General features: G+C 42.7%; 1 protein-coding gene across 1 annotated transcript; it reads right to left on the bottom strand.

The window, feature by feature from the left end:
- Nucleotides 1–915: 915 nt before the first annotated feature.
- On the bottom strand, nucleotides 916–9,850 carry Pcyox1 (prenylcysteine oxidase 1). The gene is made up of 6 exons (XM_042683097.1): nucleotides 9,704–9,850; nucleotides 8,548–8,754; nucleotides 7,577–7,751; nucleotides 2,686–2,897; nucleotides 2,211–2,363; nucleotides 916–1,805 (listed from the first exon to the last, which is right to left on the bottom strand). The coding sequence occupies exons 1-6, from the start codon at nucleotides 9,813–9,815 to the stop codon at nucleotides 1,147–1,149; spliced, it is 1,518 nt and encodes a 505-aa protein (XP_042539031.1). The 5' UTR covers nucleotides 9,816–9,850; the 3' UTR covers nucleotides 916–1,146.
- Between the last annotated feature and the right edge of the window lie 7,683 nt (nucleotides 9,851–17,533).

The raw sequence follows: 17,533 nt of genomic DNA, 5'->3' as shown, positions 1-17,533 counted from the left end.
TGAAGGGGACAAAAAAAAAAAAAAAGAATTATTACATGACTTAGCACTAGAATGACAATTTCTTAATTCAATGGACCATGTTTACTTTCCATTTCACTGGAGATTTCTATATGAAATTTTAAAGATTATACTCCTAAGACTTGAATGTTACACCTACTAAAATAAAGACAGAAGCAATCAAAAGATCACATTCTGAAAGTCAAGGCTTTAGGCACAGGCACAGTTCCATTAAAGAGGTATAAGCTGGGAATGTGGCCTAGTGGTAGAGTGCTTGCCTAGCATGCATGAAGCCCTGGGTTCAACTCCTCATTACCACATAAACAGAAAAAGCCAGAAGTAGCGCTGTGGCTCAAGTGGTAGAGTACTAGCTTTGAGCTAAAGAAGCTCAGGGACAGTGCCCAGTCTCTGAGTTCAGGACTGGCAAAAAAAAAAAAAAAAAGTTATAAATTACTGATAGCCAGGCTTTAAAAAAAAATCAAGTGTTAAGAGTCATTTTACCTAATTAAAGATCATTCCAGCTATAAACTAATTGGTCCCATCCTAAGGTATTTTAAGTTACTCAAGTGTTCATCTTAAACTACTCTAGTTTTAAACAAAACCAGAGCCCCATATCCAACCTACTCAATCAGAATCTCCAACAGTAAGCCTGAAAGTCCATTTTTATCAACTCCAGGTGATTTTTATGATGAGACAATCTTGGAAATCACTACCCATGGATATTAAAAGAACAGTTCAGGGGCTGGGAAGGTGGCTCAGTGGTAGAATGCTTGCCTTGCATGCCTGAGGCCCGGGGTTCAATTCCTCAGCACCACATAAGCAAAAAGAAAAAAGCCAGAAGTGGCGCTGTGGCTCAAGTGGTAGAGCGCTCGCCTTGAGCTGAAGAGCTGAGGGACAGTGCCCAAGTCCAGAGTTCAGGCCCCACGACCGGACCCAAAGAAAAAAAAAAAAAAAAATTAAAAGAACAGTTCAGTTGTGGAGATGGGCGAAGAGTTATCCTTTGAAACTTGTATCATCTTAGGATCCATAGGCATTGCTTAGTTGAACAATTATAATGGCAGAATAACTGATTGCAAAACCTTTGCCCAAATTTTGCTCTTCTTGCCAGTGATACTCAGTGGGAAGCAGAGGGGGAAAAGAGAGTGTCATTCACAGCTCCGATTTTAGTTTCTCATACAAGTTGTCTTGGTCAATCATGTGCGTGTGGCCATTCCAACGGTGATAGGCAAGCAGAGCAGCATTGTAGCCTGCAATGGCACTCATTTCCATGGCACTTGCTGCACTCTCTATGCCATTGAGGTAATAGAGCTGATCGTGGAGGATGATGGGAGGGCACTTCTCCGGGGGTGTGTAGTAAGGATAGGCAAGCCATGGCTTCCTCACCGCATAATCATAGGACAAGAAGAGCGTTGTAATTTGTTCTTTAGTAAGAATTTCTCGGGAAAAGGTCTTCCAAACTTGTGTTCCATCTGTTGATGGTGGAGGATGTTCTTTTCCTTTGACAGAGTTCACAATTCCAAGACTGTTGATGAACATACCTGAATTATCGGTGACTAAAACAGTAGAAAGACCAAACTGATCTTTGGCTCTGGAGCTGAATAGAGTTGAATTCAATTCACCTTTAACAAAAGTTGTCACTATTTGTTGGTAATTCTGGTGGAATTCTTCAATTGGAGGATCAAAGTTGAGGAAAGCTATATTGGCTATCTTTTGACTCAATGGAGTGGCCACCAAGACAATGTCATAAAAATCTGATTTGGTCTCAGATCCAATTTTATAGACCACTTCATACATTTTTGTGGGATTTCCTACAGAAATAAAGAAGCATACATTTCTTAGTGTTTCTAACTACAGAAACTACATTTTTACAAGTTCTAAAAATAATTCTATAACTTCTAATATTTCTCTACAATTCTAAAATGGGAGATTTATACCTTAAGATACTGCATCATCCACTTTTACAACACTGAAGGTAAGTGCCTAATGTTAGTAAGTACATGTTTTCTTTTGAGGATGAAAATAGTTTATAGTTTATATCCAAAGAGTCATGCCACTGCACTTGAGCACATTTGGGAATATTTTTACAAGGCAGAACATAAACAATTTAAAGTTCAATCATCTAGAACTGAATCCTAGATGCCAGAAGACAAGTTTTTCTCCCTAAGCAATCTTTTCTGCAGATGCAACTAGGAACCATACAACTTCAAACTCACCTCTCTGCTTGGTCTTTGTTTTATCCTCTACAGATAATACTGAGCCAGATATAAGATTGGCTTTGGATGCCTGAATGAGCCGTGAACAAACAACTTTATTGCCACCTTCCACAGCCCAAAGGTTCGAATCAGCAGCGGTCATTGATACTGCTCCTGTTGGCAGGAGGAAAAATGTTTTAATTCTGTCTTTATATATAACCCTCTACCCACTCTCCCTTCTCAATTAAATGTTCTACTCCAAATGCTCGAGACACTGCCCAAATGACTTTTAGAGGTAAAAATCTTGCCCAGATTACAGCACTGAGCTAGTAAAAACTACTAAAAGACCCCCTTCCCTGAAAAAATACTTGTCTAAAAGTATATGAGATTACGAGAAAGAAATTTTTCAACCTATTGCCTAAAGTCAGAAGTCACCATAATGTTAACTAAGTCCCTCTATGTATAATGTTCAATAGTTTTCCAAGCCTAGGCTTACCCACAAAGGCATTGAGATCTGTGCTTTGGCCAAAATTAATCCTCATAATAGGAGCAATCATTTCACTGAGGAATTTCTCAGAGAAGCCGGCTTTCTGCAAGTTTTCTTGAAGCGTTTGATTAACCAGTACAAGGTAGTCATCTCCTCCTATGGCATGTAGTAGCTTTTCTACACTACTGAAGGCATAGTCATGAGACTGGTAGCGGTAAATCCTTTTGAAAAGAAAAGAAATGGCCATAAAATATCAGGTTAGATAAATGGAAAGAAGACATGTAAAGAGGATACACAATATCTTAAGATCAAACTAAGCTAGGTGCCAGTGGCTCACACTTATAATCCAAGTTACTTAGGAAGCTGAGATGTGAGGATCACCCTTCAAAGCCAGCCTGGGCAGAAAAGTCCTTGTGAGACTCTTATCTCCAATTAACCACTCAAAAACCAGAAGTGGCACTATGGCTCAAAGTGGTAGGGAATAAGACTTGAACAAAAGAACTCAAAGACAGTGCCCAGGACCTGAGTTAAGCCCCACAACCAACAACAACAAAAAAAACTAAATAAATAAAATCATACTGATGTCAGATATGGGGGCAATCACCTGCAATTCCCACACTGAAAGGATGAGGCAGGAAGATTTCAAGTTCTGGGTCTAGCTGGGCTGTACTGAAAGACTTTGTCTGATAAAAAGAATCAAACTGAATCTCATGTTTCTTTAGCATGCGTTTTTACCTATGGTGTGAGACACAGCTCAATCACCACCTTCCTAGATCTCGCAGAAGCTCCTGGCTCACCCTTTCCTTCCACTTGTTTAGAAGTCTCCTGTTCTCTATATGCAGTGTTCTTTTTTTTTTGTATTAATACAGTCCCTAGGAGCACCTTCAAAGCAATGGGTATGCCAAGCGCTGGTGGCTCACACCTGCAATCCTAGTTACCAAGGAGGCTGAGATCTGAGGATCACGGTTCAAAGCCAGCCCGGGCAAGAAAGTCCGTGAGACTCTTATCTCCAATAAACCACTCGAAAACCAGAAATGGTGCTGTGGCTCAAACGATAGAGCGCTCGCCTTGAGCTGAAGAGCTGAGGGACAGTGCCCAAGCCCAGAGTTCAAGCCCCACAACCAAGAAAAAAAAAACAGCAATGGGTATGTCCTGTTCTTATTCTTTCTATCTTCGAATAACCTTAGGTCATGTCTAAAATTACATTTATGTTTCCACCAGGTTTTCTCTATCTGAAATATAACAAAAAATAATTGGCCATTCCAAATACTGAATGTGTTATCTCAGTTCAATTAGTCCCAAAGTTAAAGATTTTTCATTTCTCCATTCTGCTTCTCTCTCAAGTAAGAAACCTTACCAATCTCGTTTCTCCATTCTACTCATTTGATTGTGTCAGGATTGAGTCTCATACAAGTAAAATGAGTAACTGATTACTTGATTCTGGTTACTTTTCTTTGAAGTATTTATGATTCTCCCAAAAGCTCGAAAATACTTCTACTTTGTCATCTATTTATCCAACTAGTTTTCACAACTAAATATTTAAAGTCTGGAGCATCTAGTCTGACAGTAAAAAGAGAAGAGAAAGAAAATTTTGGGAGGAAAAAAAGAATAATTGTGGGTGTTAAAGTGAAGCATATAAAGTATAAAAAAAAAACCTTTATGCTATGGGCTGGGAAGGTGGCTCAGTGGTAGAGCGCTTGCCTTGCATGCCTGAGGCCCTGGGTTCGATTCCCAGCACCACATAAGCAAAAAGAAAAAAGCCGGAAGTGGCGCTGTGGCTCAAGTGGTAGAGCACTAGCCTTGAGCTGAAGAGCTGAGGGACAGCGCCCAGGCCCAGAGTTCAGGCCCCACGACCAGACCCAAAAAAAAAAAAAAAAAACCTTTATCCTAATTGCAAAGAAACACAGTACAAGTAAAAGGGTTTGTGTAAAGGTAACATGACAATTAGAAGGCATACGTGCGTACGCACACGCGCGCGCACACACACACACACTCACACCTGATCCAATACATGCTCAACCTGATCTATATATGCTTTACATATAGTCTCCCAGCTCTGTAGGAGTTCTTCCTTACCTTTGAAATACATTTCCCACTGCAAGCTTGGAACAACCCTTCTTTGAGGAAACCTGAGTCTCATCTGCACTGTAAAGTCCTAACTTCCTGGTCACAGGAATGGCAATATCTCCAAAAGTCTACAAAACTTAGCATCAATGGCATTTGCTCAGTACTTGTATATCACTTCATATGGGCTTTTCAGAAAACATCCCTATTTCTCTGCACTTTTGGATTTGATAAAAACATTTTGATGTAGCTGGGCGCCAGTGGCTCACACCTGTAATCCTAGCTACTCAGGAGGCTGAGATTAATCAAGGATTGTGGTTCGAAGGCAGACAGGCAAGAAAGTCCATGAGAGTCCTATCTCCAATAAACTACTCATAAAAAGCCGGAAGTGGTGGTGTAGAGCACTAGTCTTAAGCAAAAGAAGCTCAGGGACAGCGCCAAGGCCTACCAGAGTTCAAGCCCCAAGAGCAGGAAAGAAAAAAACAAACAACAACAACAGTTAGAAAAATTAGTGCAGGTAGTGGTTCAATACATAACTTTTCAGGTTGCAAGTAGTAGAACAAGAAGCTAACAGATGGGCTGAGAAAGTGGCTCAGTGGTAGAGTGCTTGCCTTGCATGCATGAGGTACTGAGTTCGATTCCTCAGCACCACATAAGCAAAAAGAAAAAAGCCGGAAGTGGCGCTGTGGCTCAAGTGGTAAAGTGCTAGCCTTGAGCTGAAGAGCTGAGGGACAGCACCCTGGCCCAGAGTTCAGGCCCCACGACCAGACCCAAATAATAAAATAAAATACAATAAAGAAGCTAACAGTTATGCCCAACAGGCAACTAAGTGAAACAAAGGAAGGAATACGTGTAAAGGGAATCACAGGAGAAGTGTTTATATGGAGGCTCTTTCTAAAGAAAACTGTCTTTAAAAAAAAAATAAGGGACAATGCCATAACCATTTCAATACTACCTATAATAGCCAACTCAATAACTGACAATGATAGCAGCCCATTAAATAACCTATAAAAACAAACAAAAAAAGACACATATTCCCTATCTCCTCCTGACTCAGCTGCAGCCTCATTTAATCAAGTCACTTAAAAAAAGGTCTGCTGGAGGAGACAAGACCAGACACAAACCCCGTATAAACAGTGTTTTAACTGTTGCATAAGACCAGATGCAGGGAGTAGGAATGTGGCCTAGTTAGAGTGCTTGCCTAACATGAATTAAGCCCCAGGTTTGATTCCTCAGTATCAGATACACAGAAAAAGCCAGAAGAGGCACTATGGCTCAAGTGGTAGAGTGCTAGCTGAAAAGCTCAAGGACAGTACCCTGGCCCAGAGTTCAAGCCCCACGACCAAAAAAAAAAAAAGACCAGATGAACTAGAATAAATATTACCAAAATAAAACATATAATTAGCCAGTACTTTCTGCTAGTTAGATTGCCTATACAGTCTTTTTCTTCTCAGATGACATTTGTATAACTCTCAACATTTATTCATTTAATCTATTTAAGAAACATTTATGGAACAATGTCTTTGAGTCAGGCAATGGTCTAGTAAGGATAGAGAAGTCAACACCACAGAGATAAAAACAATCACTAACCACAGAAAGTTTGTGTTGTAACTGAGGAAAGAAGCAATAAAAAATTAATTAAGTGCAAATAAGCTATACTGCAGGTAGTATTAATAAAAATAAATTAACCTGGGCACCAGTGGCTCATGCTTGTAATCCTAACTCAGCAGGCTAAGATCTGAGGATTGTGGTTTGAAGCCGGCCTGGGCAAGAAAATTTGTGAGACTCCAATTAACCACCAAAAAGCTAGAAGTGGAGCTATGGCTCAAGTGGTTGAGTGCTAGCCTTGAGCATTTTCTTAGGACAGTGCCTGGACCCTGAGTTCAAGTCTAGCAATGCATGAAGTTGGAAGGTTACAATGTTCAAGAAGATGGTTTAAAAAAAAAAATTGACCTGAGAAAAGAAGGTCACATCTGATAAAGGTGAAGAATGTAAGGATATAAAGATTGAGGTCACACAAACATCTAAGAGTGAGAGGGTAAAGACTATACAGAAGAAACCTGCCTGGCATCTTCAAGAAAGTCAGGCCAGTGCAATTAAAGCAGACATCCAGAAAAGTAAAATAATAAGAGAACCTTGGAATTTATCCAGAATGGTGGGTGAGGACCGCTAATCATCTTTTGCTCCATGAAAGCAATGAGAACATTGGCAAAAATTGTCAGCATTAGAATGAAGACATAGCTCAGAGGTGGAGCATTTGCCTACTATGTACAAGACCCTGAGTTTAATATTCAGCACTTCAAAAAGGAAAGAGAAAGCTAGGGGCTGGTGGCTCGTGCCTGTTATCCTATCTAATCAGGAGGCTGAGAGCTGATGATCACAGTTCAAAGCTAGCCTTAAGCAGGAAAATCTGCCAGATTCTTATTTCCACTAAAAACAAAACAAAACCTGGAAGTGGGGCTGTGGCACAGGAAGTACAGCACTAACCTTGAGCAAAAGAAGCTAAGGGACAGCACCCAAGGCTCCCTCCCTCCCCCCGAGTTCAATCCCTGGGACCAAAACAAAAGAAAAAGGAAAGAGAAAAGGGAAAAATATGAAAAACAGCCACCTGAATTATTCCTACCTAGGATAGTAGTGGTAGCAAATTAAGTTTAAATTCTTGGGAAATTACAGTCACGAGCCACTATGCCAGCCCTGGTCTGCATGTTTTCTACAAGGCATTTTGTTTATTATCTTATGAAAAGGGCTGGCAGTTAGGTAGAGAACTGCTCCAAGAAAATTCCAAAACTTCACCAAAAAAAAAAAATCATAGGTTAAATGAAAGGAAAAAAATTACCTCATAAATTTGTCTAACACATCTTCTACCCACATATGCATTCGAAGGGACTGAAATCCATAACGCCAAACGAGTTTAATCATGTTGATTATAAACCAGCTGCTCTCTTCAAATACCAGATTCTCTCCATTGTACACTCCCATTAAGCCCCCAGAAGCTGGAATAGTAGAAAGACCTGCAAAAACAGAGCAAGGGTAGGTAAGTGGATTTGGGGCTCTCAGACCTCAGAAGACACTCTATCTTTAGAACAGTGATACACTTACACTCACTGCACTATCCAAAAGCAGATGTCTACAAGATGGGTCAGAAGATCACACAGATGTATCAAATTAGACCTCCTATTCTTAGCCATGGAGAACATGGAAACATCCACAAGCAATGTAGAAGGCAGATGAGGGAGAAAGAGGCACTCCCTTTCCAATTTTATACCTTGCTTTGCAAAACTGGACATTTCAGGCTACTGGAAGGAGGCCAAAATTACACATTATTCCCAGAGGAAAGGGCCTGCCGAGGCCTGCTATACTTCCTTTGTAACCTGTCCAGCTCCTCTGCTGGCAGGGCAACAGTCAGACCTCCCCAGTGCTGGGCACACGTTTGTAGGCATAGCTGTGTGAATGACTTTAAACTAGTCTCTCCTAGCATCTCATTTTCTCAGCCCTAAAACAAGCACTCGAAGGTTTCTGCTCAAAACTCTGATTCTTCAGTACAAACCCAACAGCAACCATCCCCAACCCCTCCCCCATGTCTGTAATTCCAGATAACTGAAGAGCCAGATACCTAGTGTCCCATTACAGAAGAATGGCTTCCAAGGAAGCCAGTACAACTGCTAACTGAACAGTAAAGACAACACTTTTGAACAACTTCTCCATAAAAATACAATTAATGAAACAGAAAAGCTTCCGTTCTCTGAATGGGAAAACTATGGTAACTGTCACACAGAAATCTGCTTAACTCTAACCAAAATTACATACCCAGGTCTTTGACAAAACGCTTCATGTGCAGATTTAAAGGATGGATGACTGACCCTCCAGCCTCATAGTCATGTCCTTGAACCGACAAAGTGGCCAGACGACCTCCAACCACTTCTCTTTCAAACACATCAATCTTCACATCTTTCCCAAATTTTTGCCGAAGATAATAGGCTGCTGAAGTGCCTCCAATTCCAGCTCCAACAATTGCTGAAAGAGGAGAGGGAAAAAGGAAGTTTTCTTTTTTTTTTTTTCCCTCTCTCCAGTGTGAGGTTTGTTTTTGAAAGATCATTAACTAATAATAGAGGTTACTCAAGACTACAACCCACAATTAGGCAACCCTGGGGGAAGGAAGACTTCTGGGCTGAAGACAGAACTCTCTGAATGTGGACAGTCCCTCTTCCCAGTCAAAAGAGGTAGTAGATTTAAATTACAAACGGACGTTCATTATCATTTTTTTTACTCAGATGTCCAAGATTCTCACGGGTCTTTGTGGAGGCACCAAAGGTACCTGCACACCCTTCTTGCTGGACGGTTCTGGTACGCATTTTAAATAAAGTGGCCGCCATGTTCGCCTAGCTTTGTTCTTTGTCTCAGTATGGACCCAAGGTGGAATTAATGATCCCTAAGGGCACAGCTTTAATTGGAAAGAAGGGGGAGCAGGAAGCCACAATGCAAGGCGAGAGAATGGAGAAAGCTCAGAGATGGTTGTGGTAGTTACAGCAGCCCTGGGGGAGGAAAAAAAAAAAAAAACCCTGCACGCCTGAGGCCTCTGTGAACCGATCCCGGTACAGCCGAGATAGGAGAGGTGGTTCCAACCAGTCAAGGGACCAGCCCGGGTGGGCTTGTTTGCGCTTGCTGGGCGTGCAGGGTGTGCGGGCATTAGATATCCCTGCCCAGTGGGAGCGGCCTGGTGCTCCTGGACCAGCTAGAATTGGCCTCACAAAGGCCTGGGGCTGTAGGGACACTTGGTCCTCACTCCCATCAGGCCCCAAAGCAGGCATCAATCCACCGCAGGGAAAGTACGATCCTGCCCGTAAGAAGATGGAAAGCCACCCCGAATGGGATCCTCCGCGGCGAGCCCGGTGCGCCCATTAGTCCCGATTTGGGTCTCGGCTCTGAGACCAGCGCCCGCCCGCGCCATCCCCTTCTGGCCTACCGATCTTCTCCGGCGGGGCCCGCGACTCGGCGCTCGCAAGGCACCCCCAGCTGCACAGAAGCAGCCCCAGCCCCAGCGAGGACGAGGCGAGCTCGGGAGCAAAGCGCACCATGGCTCCCCGAGCGCTGCGGACAGACTGCCTCCAGGTCCCCGCAGTCCTCGCCCACTAGAGCTTCCGTGCGCTCGCTAGCCCCGCCCCGAGCCCGTAGCTCCGCCCGTGCTCCGCCCCGTTTCCGATCCGGTACGCCCGGACCCCGCCCAGGTTAGGCACAAGCCACACGCCCCGCCTCCCCCCCCCCCCCCCCCCCCCCCCCCCCCCGTCCCTGCCCCTGCCCGGCAGACCCCAGGCCAGGTCCATCCAGTCCTGCGGACGCTCCCTACTCTGCGCCACTCCTCTCTCTGTCTCTCTGTCTCTCTGTCTCTCTGCTAGCACTGTACCTACCACTTGAGTCACAGTTGTACATCTGGCCTTTATTTTGGTGGTTATTTGGAGATCAGAGTCTCACAGACTTTCCTAACCAGGCTGGCTTTAATCTGTTAGAACCCAGCCTCCTGAATGGCCAGAATTAAAGGCGTGAACCACCAGTATCTAGCTAATTTTTTTTCTTTCTCTTTTTTCTTTTTTCTTTGTCAGTCGTGGGGCTTGAACTCTGGGCCTGAGCGCTGTCCCTCAGCTCTTCAGCTCAAGGCGAGCGCTCTACCTAATTTTGTTTCTTGACAGACTTTTACCAGCCAGTACCTCAAATCTACATGAGGAACTTTTACCAAGGAGACTTCCTCTAACATTTATCTGTCTTCCCACCATTTGCTACTCCTAGAGACTCAAAATCTTTTTCCTTTGTCTTGCCACATCTCTAAAAATCAACAATTCTTTGCTGAAGATGCTCTATAAGCCTGAATTCAAAATCAAATCTCTTAGAGATTTACTCATTTTTCTGAGTATTTTCCTTGTCTACATTGTTAAATTTTATTTATTTACTTATATTTTTGTTTATTTTTATCTAGTTACTATGTTTTTTTTATTAGTAAGGTCTGTCCCAACCAAGAACTCCAAAGGAAAAAAGAAAAAAAATTCCTCTCATACATACTGATGCCATAATATAGAAAATTGTACACACTAAAAAGAATGTTTGGTCTAAAACTATGGTCCTAATACGATTGAGAAAACCTGGTGGCTGAATACTGAATATAAGCTGATCCTGTTTCTGTAATTACACTACTCTCATTTAAAAACAAACAAAAAATAACAAGTATAGAATATTATAAATTGCTGGAGGTATAATTCTCTGGTAGAGCACTTGCTTAGCACACACAGACCCTGAGTTCAATGCCAACATGTGAGAAAAAAAAAAAAAAGAACAACAGGAACAACTATGTGAATGGAGAAATTGAGATTGATTTAAAAAAAAAACAGAAAAATCAACAGCAAAAAAAATTATATAATTACAAAGGAGGAGGTAGCAATGCTTGATAGGAAATGTACTCATTACCTTACTCATGTAACTGTAACCCCTCTGTACAGTATTTTTACAATAAAAATATATACAAAAAATTACATAATTAAACAACTATAAGAGTGCCTTCTAAACAGCAGGCCATGGTCTAAATGTTTGTGAAGAATTAACTTTAAGAAACACTTTTTCAGGACTGGGAATGTGGCTTAGTGGTGGAATGCTTGCCCAGAATGCATGAAGCCCTGGAACTGATTCCTCAGTACACACACAGAAAAAGCCAGAAGTGGTACTGTGGCTCAAGTGAAGTGCTAGCCTTGAGCAAAAGAATCTTAGGGACAGTGCCCAAGCCCTGAGTTCAAGCCCCAGGACTTGCCAAAACAAAAAACAAAAAAACTCTTTCACATGTATATCTTCAAGAAGGGGGAGGGAAAAACGGTCAAATGTGTAGCAGTGGAGCTACTAGACATTGATGAAAGTGAACTATACAACTTGGGGTAGATGGGAGGGAGGGACTGGGAAACAATGAGGGAACAGCAGACACTGTACAAAAGGAAATGTACTCATTACTTGACTCAAGTAATTATAATCTCTCTGTACATCACCTCTACAATAACAATAAGTAAATTAATTAAAAAATACTCTTACACTGCAGAAATAGAGGGACAAAGGGTAAACAAATGCAGCAACGGTACTCATTAGACTCACTAGAAAATGAGCTATACAGCTTATGGGTGAATACAGGAGGAAAAGATGAAGTAAGGGGTGACATCGTCCAAAAAGAAGTGTGCTCTTTACCTGATTTATGTAACTGTAATCCCTCTGTACATCACCTTTACAATAAAAAAAATTTAAGAATAATAAATTCTTACTCTAATAAAGTGACCACAAATGCATGATAATTAGAACAGATAAGTAAATGATATAATATAGAGACATGAGTAAAGTGTCAAGAGACCAAGCAAAACACTCGGAGGCTGGAGAAACTCAAGTTTATCTCTCTCAAAAGTTTTAACACTAACTTGGCAAATATGCCAAGCATTGTCTTTTTTTTGTTGGGGGGGGTCCGGTTGTGGGGCCTGAACTCTGGGCCTGGGCGCTGTCCCTCAGCTCTTCAGCTCAAGGCTAGCACTCTACCACTTGAGCCACAGCATCACTTCTGGTTTTTTTCTTTTTTGTTAATGTGGTGCTGAAGAATCGAACCCAGGGCCTCATGCGTGCAAGGCAAGCACTCTACCACTGAGCCACCTTCCCAGCCCTGCCAAGCATTCTCTTTGCTCTTTACCCAGACATCTACATGGCCAACTTCCTCACTTCTTTTTTTTTTTGGTCCGGTCATGGGGCCTGAACTCTGGGGCTGGGTGCTGTCCCTCAGCTCTTCAGCTCAAGGCTAGTGCTCTACCACTTGAGCCACAGCGCCACTTCCAGCTTTTTTCTTTTTGCTTATGTGGTACTGAGGAATCGAACCCAGGGCCTCATGTGTGCAAGGCAAGCGCTCTACCACTGAGCCACCTTCCCAGCCCCGCCAAGCATTCTCTTTGCTCTTTACCGAGACATCTATATGGCCACTTCCTCATTTCTTAGAAGTGTTTTACTTTTTTTTCAAGTAAGACCTACCCAATGAAGCCTACCCTTGGCTATCCCAAGTATAGGGTGTTTGGAAGCAAGTTTAGATGGGGAGGGGGATGCAGGTATGGATTGTAAGGTCCACTCTTGGATGGCTAGCAGACTCCACCCTCCTCGCAGCAAAGTCTCCACCCAGTACCTGCGTTACCTAGGCAACTGGGACACCTGGAAGAGGTCACATCTGCATCTGCTGAGGTCACATCTGAATTTGATGTGGCCACACCTTTCTCCGGCCTTACCCTAGATAAGGCCTAGCCCAGGCCCTGATGCCCTCTCTCTGCTCTTTTCTAGCTCTTTCTCAGCTCTTTCCTTCTGTCTTTCCCAGCTCCCTTCTTTTTCCTAACTCTCTCTTTCCCACCTTTCCCAGACGCTTTCTTTTCTAGCTCTTTTCTCTCTTTTTCCCAGCTCTCTCAGCTCTTTCCCAGGCCTTTCCCCACCGCGTGGAGGACCAAGATGGCCTGGTGCCAGCGGGAACCATGAATAAACCTACCCCTTACCTGAATCCCACATACGTGCTGCTGTTCTTACTCGGCTATCTCTTTGTAAAATCCTAACATGGATCAAGTTTCCAGAAGCAATTTTTGCAAGGAACAGATGGAAAGTGAACAATCTCAGTGAATTAGATGAATTGCAGTGTGTGTAGGAAACAGCACAGAAAGCAAGTATTGTTATAAGTGTGGTTACAGAAGCTAAAAACTAAGCTCATTCTTGTCAAGTTATTTTGCTTATCATCAAAACAGTTCCCCTTAGGTGAGGAGGTCCTGGCTTATTTCAGGTTTCCGGACCTAGTATTAGCCAGGCTGGGCTCCTTGACAAAGTAAGATAGAGCAAATGACTTACAATTTTACATAGGATGTTCAGAGGCTGTACCTCTTGCCTAGTACATGAGACCCACCCCCACCCCCATCATCAAAAAAGGTAGGAGCATTTTTTTTGGTGGGGGGGCAACTCTGGGGCTTGAACTCAGGGCCAGGACACTGTACTGAGATTCTTTTTCTCAAAGCTAGCATTCTACCACTTGAGCTACAACACCACTTGTAGCTTTTTCTGTTTATGTGGTACTGAGGAATTGAACCCAGGGCTTCATGCAGGCTAGGCCACATTCCCAGACACCCCACCCCACCCCTGGGGCATTTTTTACTTGAATTTTGTTTATTTGAAAGTGAAAGTGCAAAAAAAGAGAAAATAATTAGTAGACTCCCCCAGAACCTGGGGAGGGGACCTCCCAAAGAAAGGAAGAATCCATTGTCTGTCAAAGGTAAATGTTTGGTTCATAGTTCTGGGAAGGGGCATTTTAAAGTAGGCTGAGCCAGGGTAGGCTTCATTGAGTAGGTCTTACTAAAAATAAAATAAAATAAAATGCTTCTAAGAAGCAAGGAAGTGGCTATGTAAATGTTGGGGTAAAAAGAGCAAAAAGAATGCTTGGCATATTTGTGAGGTCAATGTAACAGAATGAATATGGAGTGGAGGTGTTAGAGATCAAGATGCAATTGGTAGGGCTGGGAATGTGGCTTAGTGGTAGAGTGCTTTGGGTTCCATTCTTTAGTACCACATAAACAGAAAAGCCAGAAGTGGCACTGTGGCTCATGTGGTAGAACACTAGCCTTGAGCAAAAGATGCTCAAGGACAGTGCACAAAGATTCAACTGCTATTGGAAATAAACACTTCTACTTTATTTATTTATTTATTTTTTGGGTCTTGTCATGGGGCCTGAACTCTGGGCCTGGGCACTGCCCCTCAGCTCTTCAGCTCAAGGCTAGCGCTCTACCACTTGAGCCACAGCGCCACTTCCGGCTTTTTTCTTTTTTGCTTATGTGGTGCTGAGGAATCGAACCCAGGGCCTCAGGCATGCAAGGCAAGCGCTCTACCACTGAGCCACCTTCCCAGCCCAACACTTCTACTTTAAAACAGGAAATATAAAGATTAAATCTGCTTTTGAGTATAGTAAGAAATTACAAAGAAATTTCCATTTTCCAAACTACATTCTGCTCACAATACTAAATATATACTAAATAAAAGTACTTAATATATACTAAATACAAGAGGCCTTCAATAAATATTTGTTAATTATAAATGGTCACATTAGTGATCTTTATATATATGTTTTTATTGTAAAAAAAAAACTGTAAGAGGAGTCACAGTTACATGAGTAAGGTAATGAGTACCATTTCCTATGCAGCATTGTTACCTCCTACTTTGTTTTTCCCCTACCATCCCTTCCAACCCCACACATTAGTTATCTTAATCCTTGTATCATGTCTGGCAACTGATCCTGAAACCTTGTGAAGAAATTTACCAAGCAGGTATCTCTATGAAGAAATAGCTTAGAAGCTTTTCAAATAGGAGACAGAAGCTTTTTACCATAATAGTATTACACTTTCAAAGTAATAGTACCAATGAAACTTATGGTAATAATCATGATAGAAAATGTTATCACAGCCAGGTACCAGTGGCTCACACTTGTAATCCTAGCTCCTCAGGAGGCTGAGATCTGAGGATTCAGGCTCAAAGCCAGCCCTGGCAAGAAAGTTCATAAGACTCTTTTTTTTTTTTGGTCCGGTCGGTCATGGGGCCTGAACTCTGGGCCTGGGCACTGTCCCTCAACTCTTTAGCTCAAGGCTAGTGCTCTAGCACTTGAGCCACAGCGCCACCTACGGCTTTTTTCTTTTTGCTTATGGGGTGCTGAGGAATCGAACCCAGGGCCTCATGCATGCAAGGCAGGCGTTCTACCACTGAGCCACCTTCCCAGCCCCATTCATAAGACTCTTATCTCCAATAAACCACCAGAAAACCACAAGTAGCTCAAGTGGTAAAGCACTAGCCTTGAGCTGAAGAGCTGAGGGGCAGCGCCCAAGTCCAAAGTTCAAACCCCATGACCAACAAAAAGAAGAAGAGGAAGAGGAAGAGGAAGAAGAAGAAGAGAAAATGTTATCACATTCTTGTGCCCAGATAAGGATCCCCAAAGACCACCAAGGAGCCAATTCTGATGCAAGTACATAAGTAGAGTCATTTATTGCAACTTGAGCCTGGACTCACAACCATCACCGATGCAGCAGGTCAGAGTTGAGAGCCCCGACCCTTCCTCTAGCAGGGTTTTTATAGGTTTTTAGGGACTTCTATGGGTCATTGCAGCACTTAACAAATCATATCACACTGCGGGAAAATCATAAAATAATTCTACAAGATGATTTGCATAACCAGTGGCTGGAACTGATCAGGTACTGGGGATTGACTGGTTCATGGGGTTGATGCTCTTCAAAATGATTGGCTAAAGCACAGAACATCTGGAACATTGGGTTTTTGCAGGAACATTGGGTTTTTGCAGGAACATTTGGAACTTCGGGTTTTTCCTGTTATCTGCTGATTCGCTGTAGTTAGTAGAATTTACCATAAAGAGAATTGTTCCAGCAAGGAGCTGTAGCTCAAGTGGTAGCGCTATCCTTGAGCACAAAAGCTCAGGGACAGCAACAGGTCTTGAGTTCAAGTGCTAAGACCAGCACAAAAATAAAAAATAAAAACAAAGCAAACTATTTTGGTCTGGGAAGGTGGCTCAGTGGTAGAGCGCTTGCTTTGCATGCCTGAGGCCCTGGGTTCGATTCCTCATCACCACATAAGCAAAAAGAAAAAAGCCAGGAGTGGCGCTGTGGCACAAGTGGTAGAGTGCTAGCCTTGAGCTGAAGAGCTCAAGTGAGCTGAAGTGCCCAGGCCCAGAGTTCAGGCCCCATGACCGGACCCAAAAAAAAAAAAAAAAAAAGGAGGATTGTTCCTGGAATTTGGGCTCAAGGGATCAAGGGGAGTTGCTGACACATTTCCCAGACAAAATGGAATCCAAACCTAAAATTGCTGTATTTTGGTCAGGCATCACTACATCTGGGTGCTGGTTGCTCATGCCTGTTATCTTGGCTACCTAGGAGGCTAAGAACGTGGTTCTTTGAACACCGTTCAAAGCTAGCTAGTCAGCAAAGTTCCTGTGACATTTCTCTCCAATTAACCACCAGGAAACCAGAAATGACACTGTGGCTCTAAGTGGTAGAGAGCTAGCCTTGAAGCACAAGAGCACAGGGACAGTGCCCTGAATTAAAGCCCCATGACTGACAAAAAAAAAAAAAAGGAAGAAAAAGAAAAAGAATATGTTACCATATAGATGAATTTTGTTGCTGTTGTTGCTGAGACAGAACCACTCTACTGCAGTCCAGGATAGCCTTGAACTTTCAATCCTCCTGCAAGAAAAATTTTCTCTTACCTTCATATCTTCTCACACCTCATTTCTTTCCCCTTTTCCCTACTTTTTTCTCAGTCCTGGTCTTTGAACTCTGGTCCTGGGTGCCTTCCCTGAACTCTTTTTGCTTGAGGCTAGCACTCTACCACTTTAAGCCTCAGTGCCACTTCTGTTTTGTTTTGTTTTCTGTGATTAAGTAGAGATAAGGACTTTCCTGCCCCAGGCTAGCTTCAAACCTCGGTCCTCAGATCTGAGCCTCTAGAGTAGCTAGGATTATAGGTGTAAGCCATTAGCACCTAGCCATTTCTTTCTTAAGTAGTCTAAACCTTTTTTTTTTTTTTAACCACTAGAGTTTTAATATAGAGCCATTCATACGAAGAATAATCCCATCTGGGAACAGCCAAGTCTCTAAAGCCCAGGAGACTCTTATCTTCAATGAACCTCAAAAAACAGGAAGTGGGGGAGGGAAGGGATAGTAGGAGAAAAACAAAGGAGGGGGTAACAATGTTCCACAAGAAATGTATTCATTACCTT

Source organism: Dipodomys spectabilis, unplaced genomic scaffold, assembly GCF_019054845.1.
Source record: "Dipodomys spectabilis isolate Male_0828 unplaced genomic scaffold, ASM1905484v1 ptg000079l, whole genome shotgun sequence".
In the NCBI taxonomy this organism is placed as follows: Eukaryota; Metazoa; Chordata; class Mammalia; order Rodentia; family Heteromyidae; genus Dipodomys; species Dipodomys spectabilis.
Note: the sequence above shows the minus strand (reverse complement) of the source record. Positions and strands in the feature narration are given on the sequence as shown.

Coding starts and splice junctions, on each gene's coding strand:
- Pcyox1 (XM_042683097.1), bottom strand. CDS start 9,815: ATGGTGCGCTTTGCTCCCGAGCTCGCCTCGTCCTCGCTGGGGCTGGGG. Junction 2,898..7,576: donor GTGTTAGACAAATTTATGAG/GTAATTTTTTTC, acceptor TCTTTTCAAAAG/GATTTACCGCTACCAGTCTC. Junction 1,806..2,210: donor AACAAAGACCAAGCAGAGAG/GTGAGTTTGAAG, acceptor TTATTTCTGTAG/GAAATCCCACAAAAATGTAT.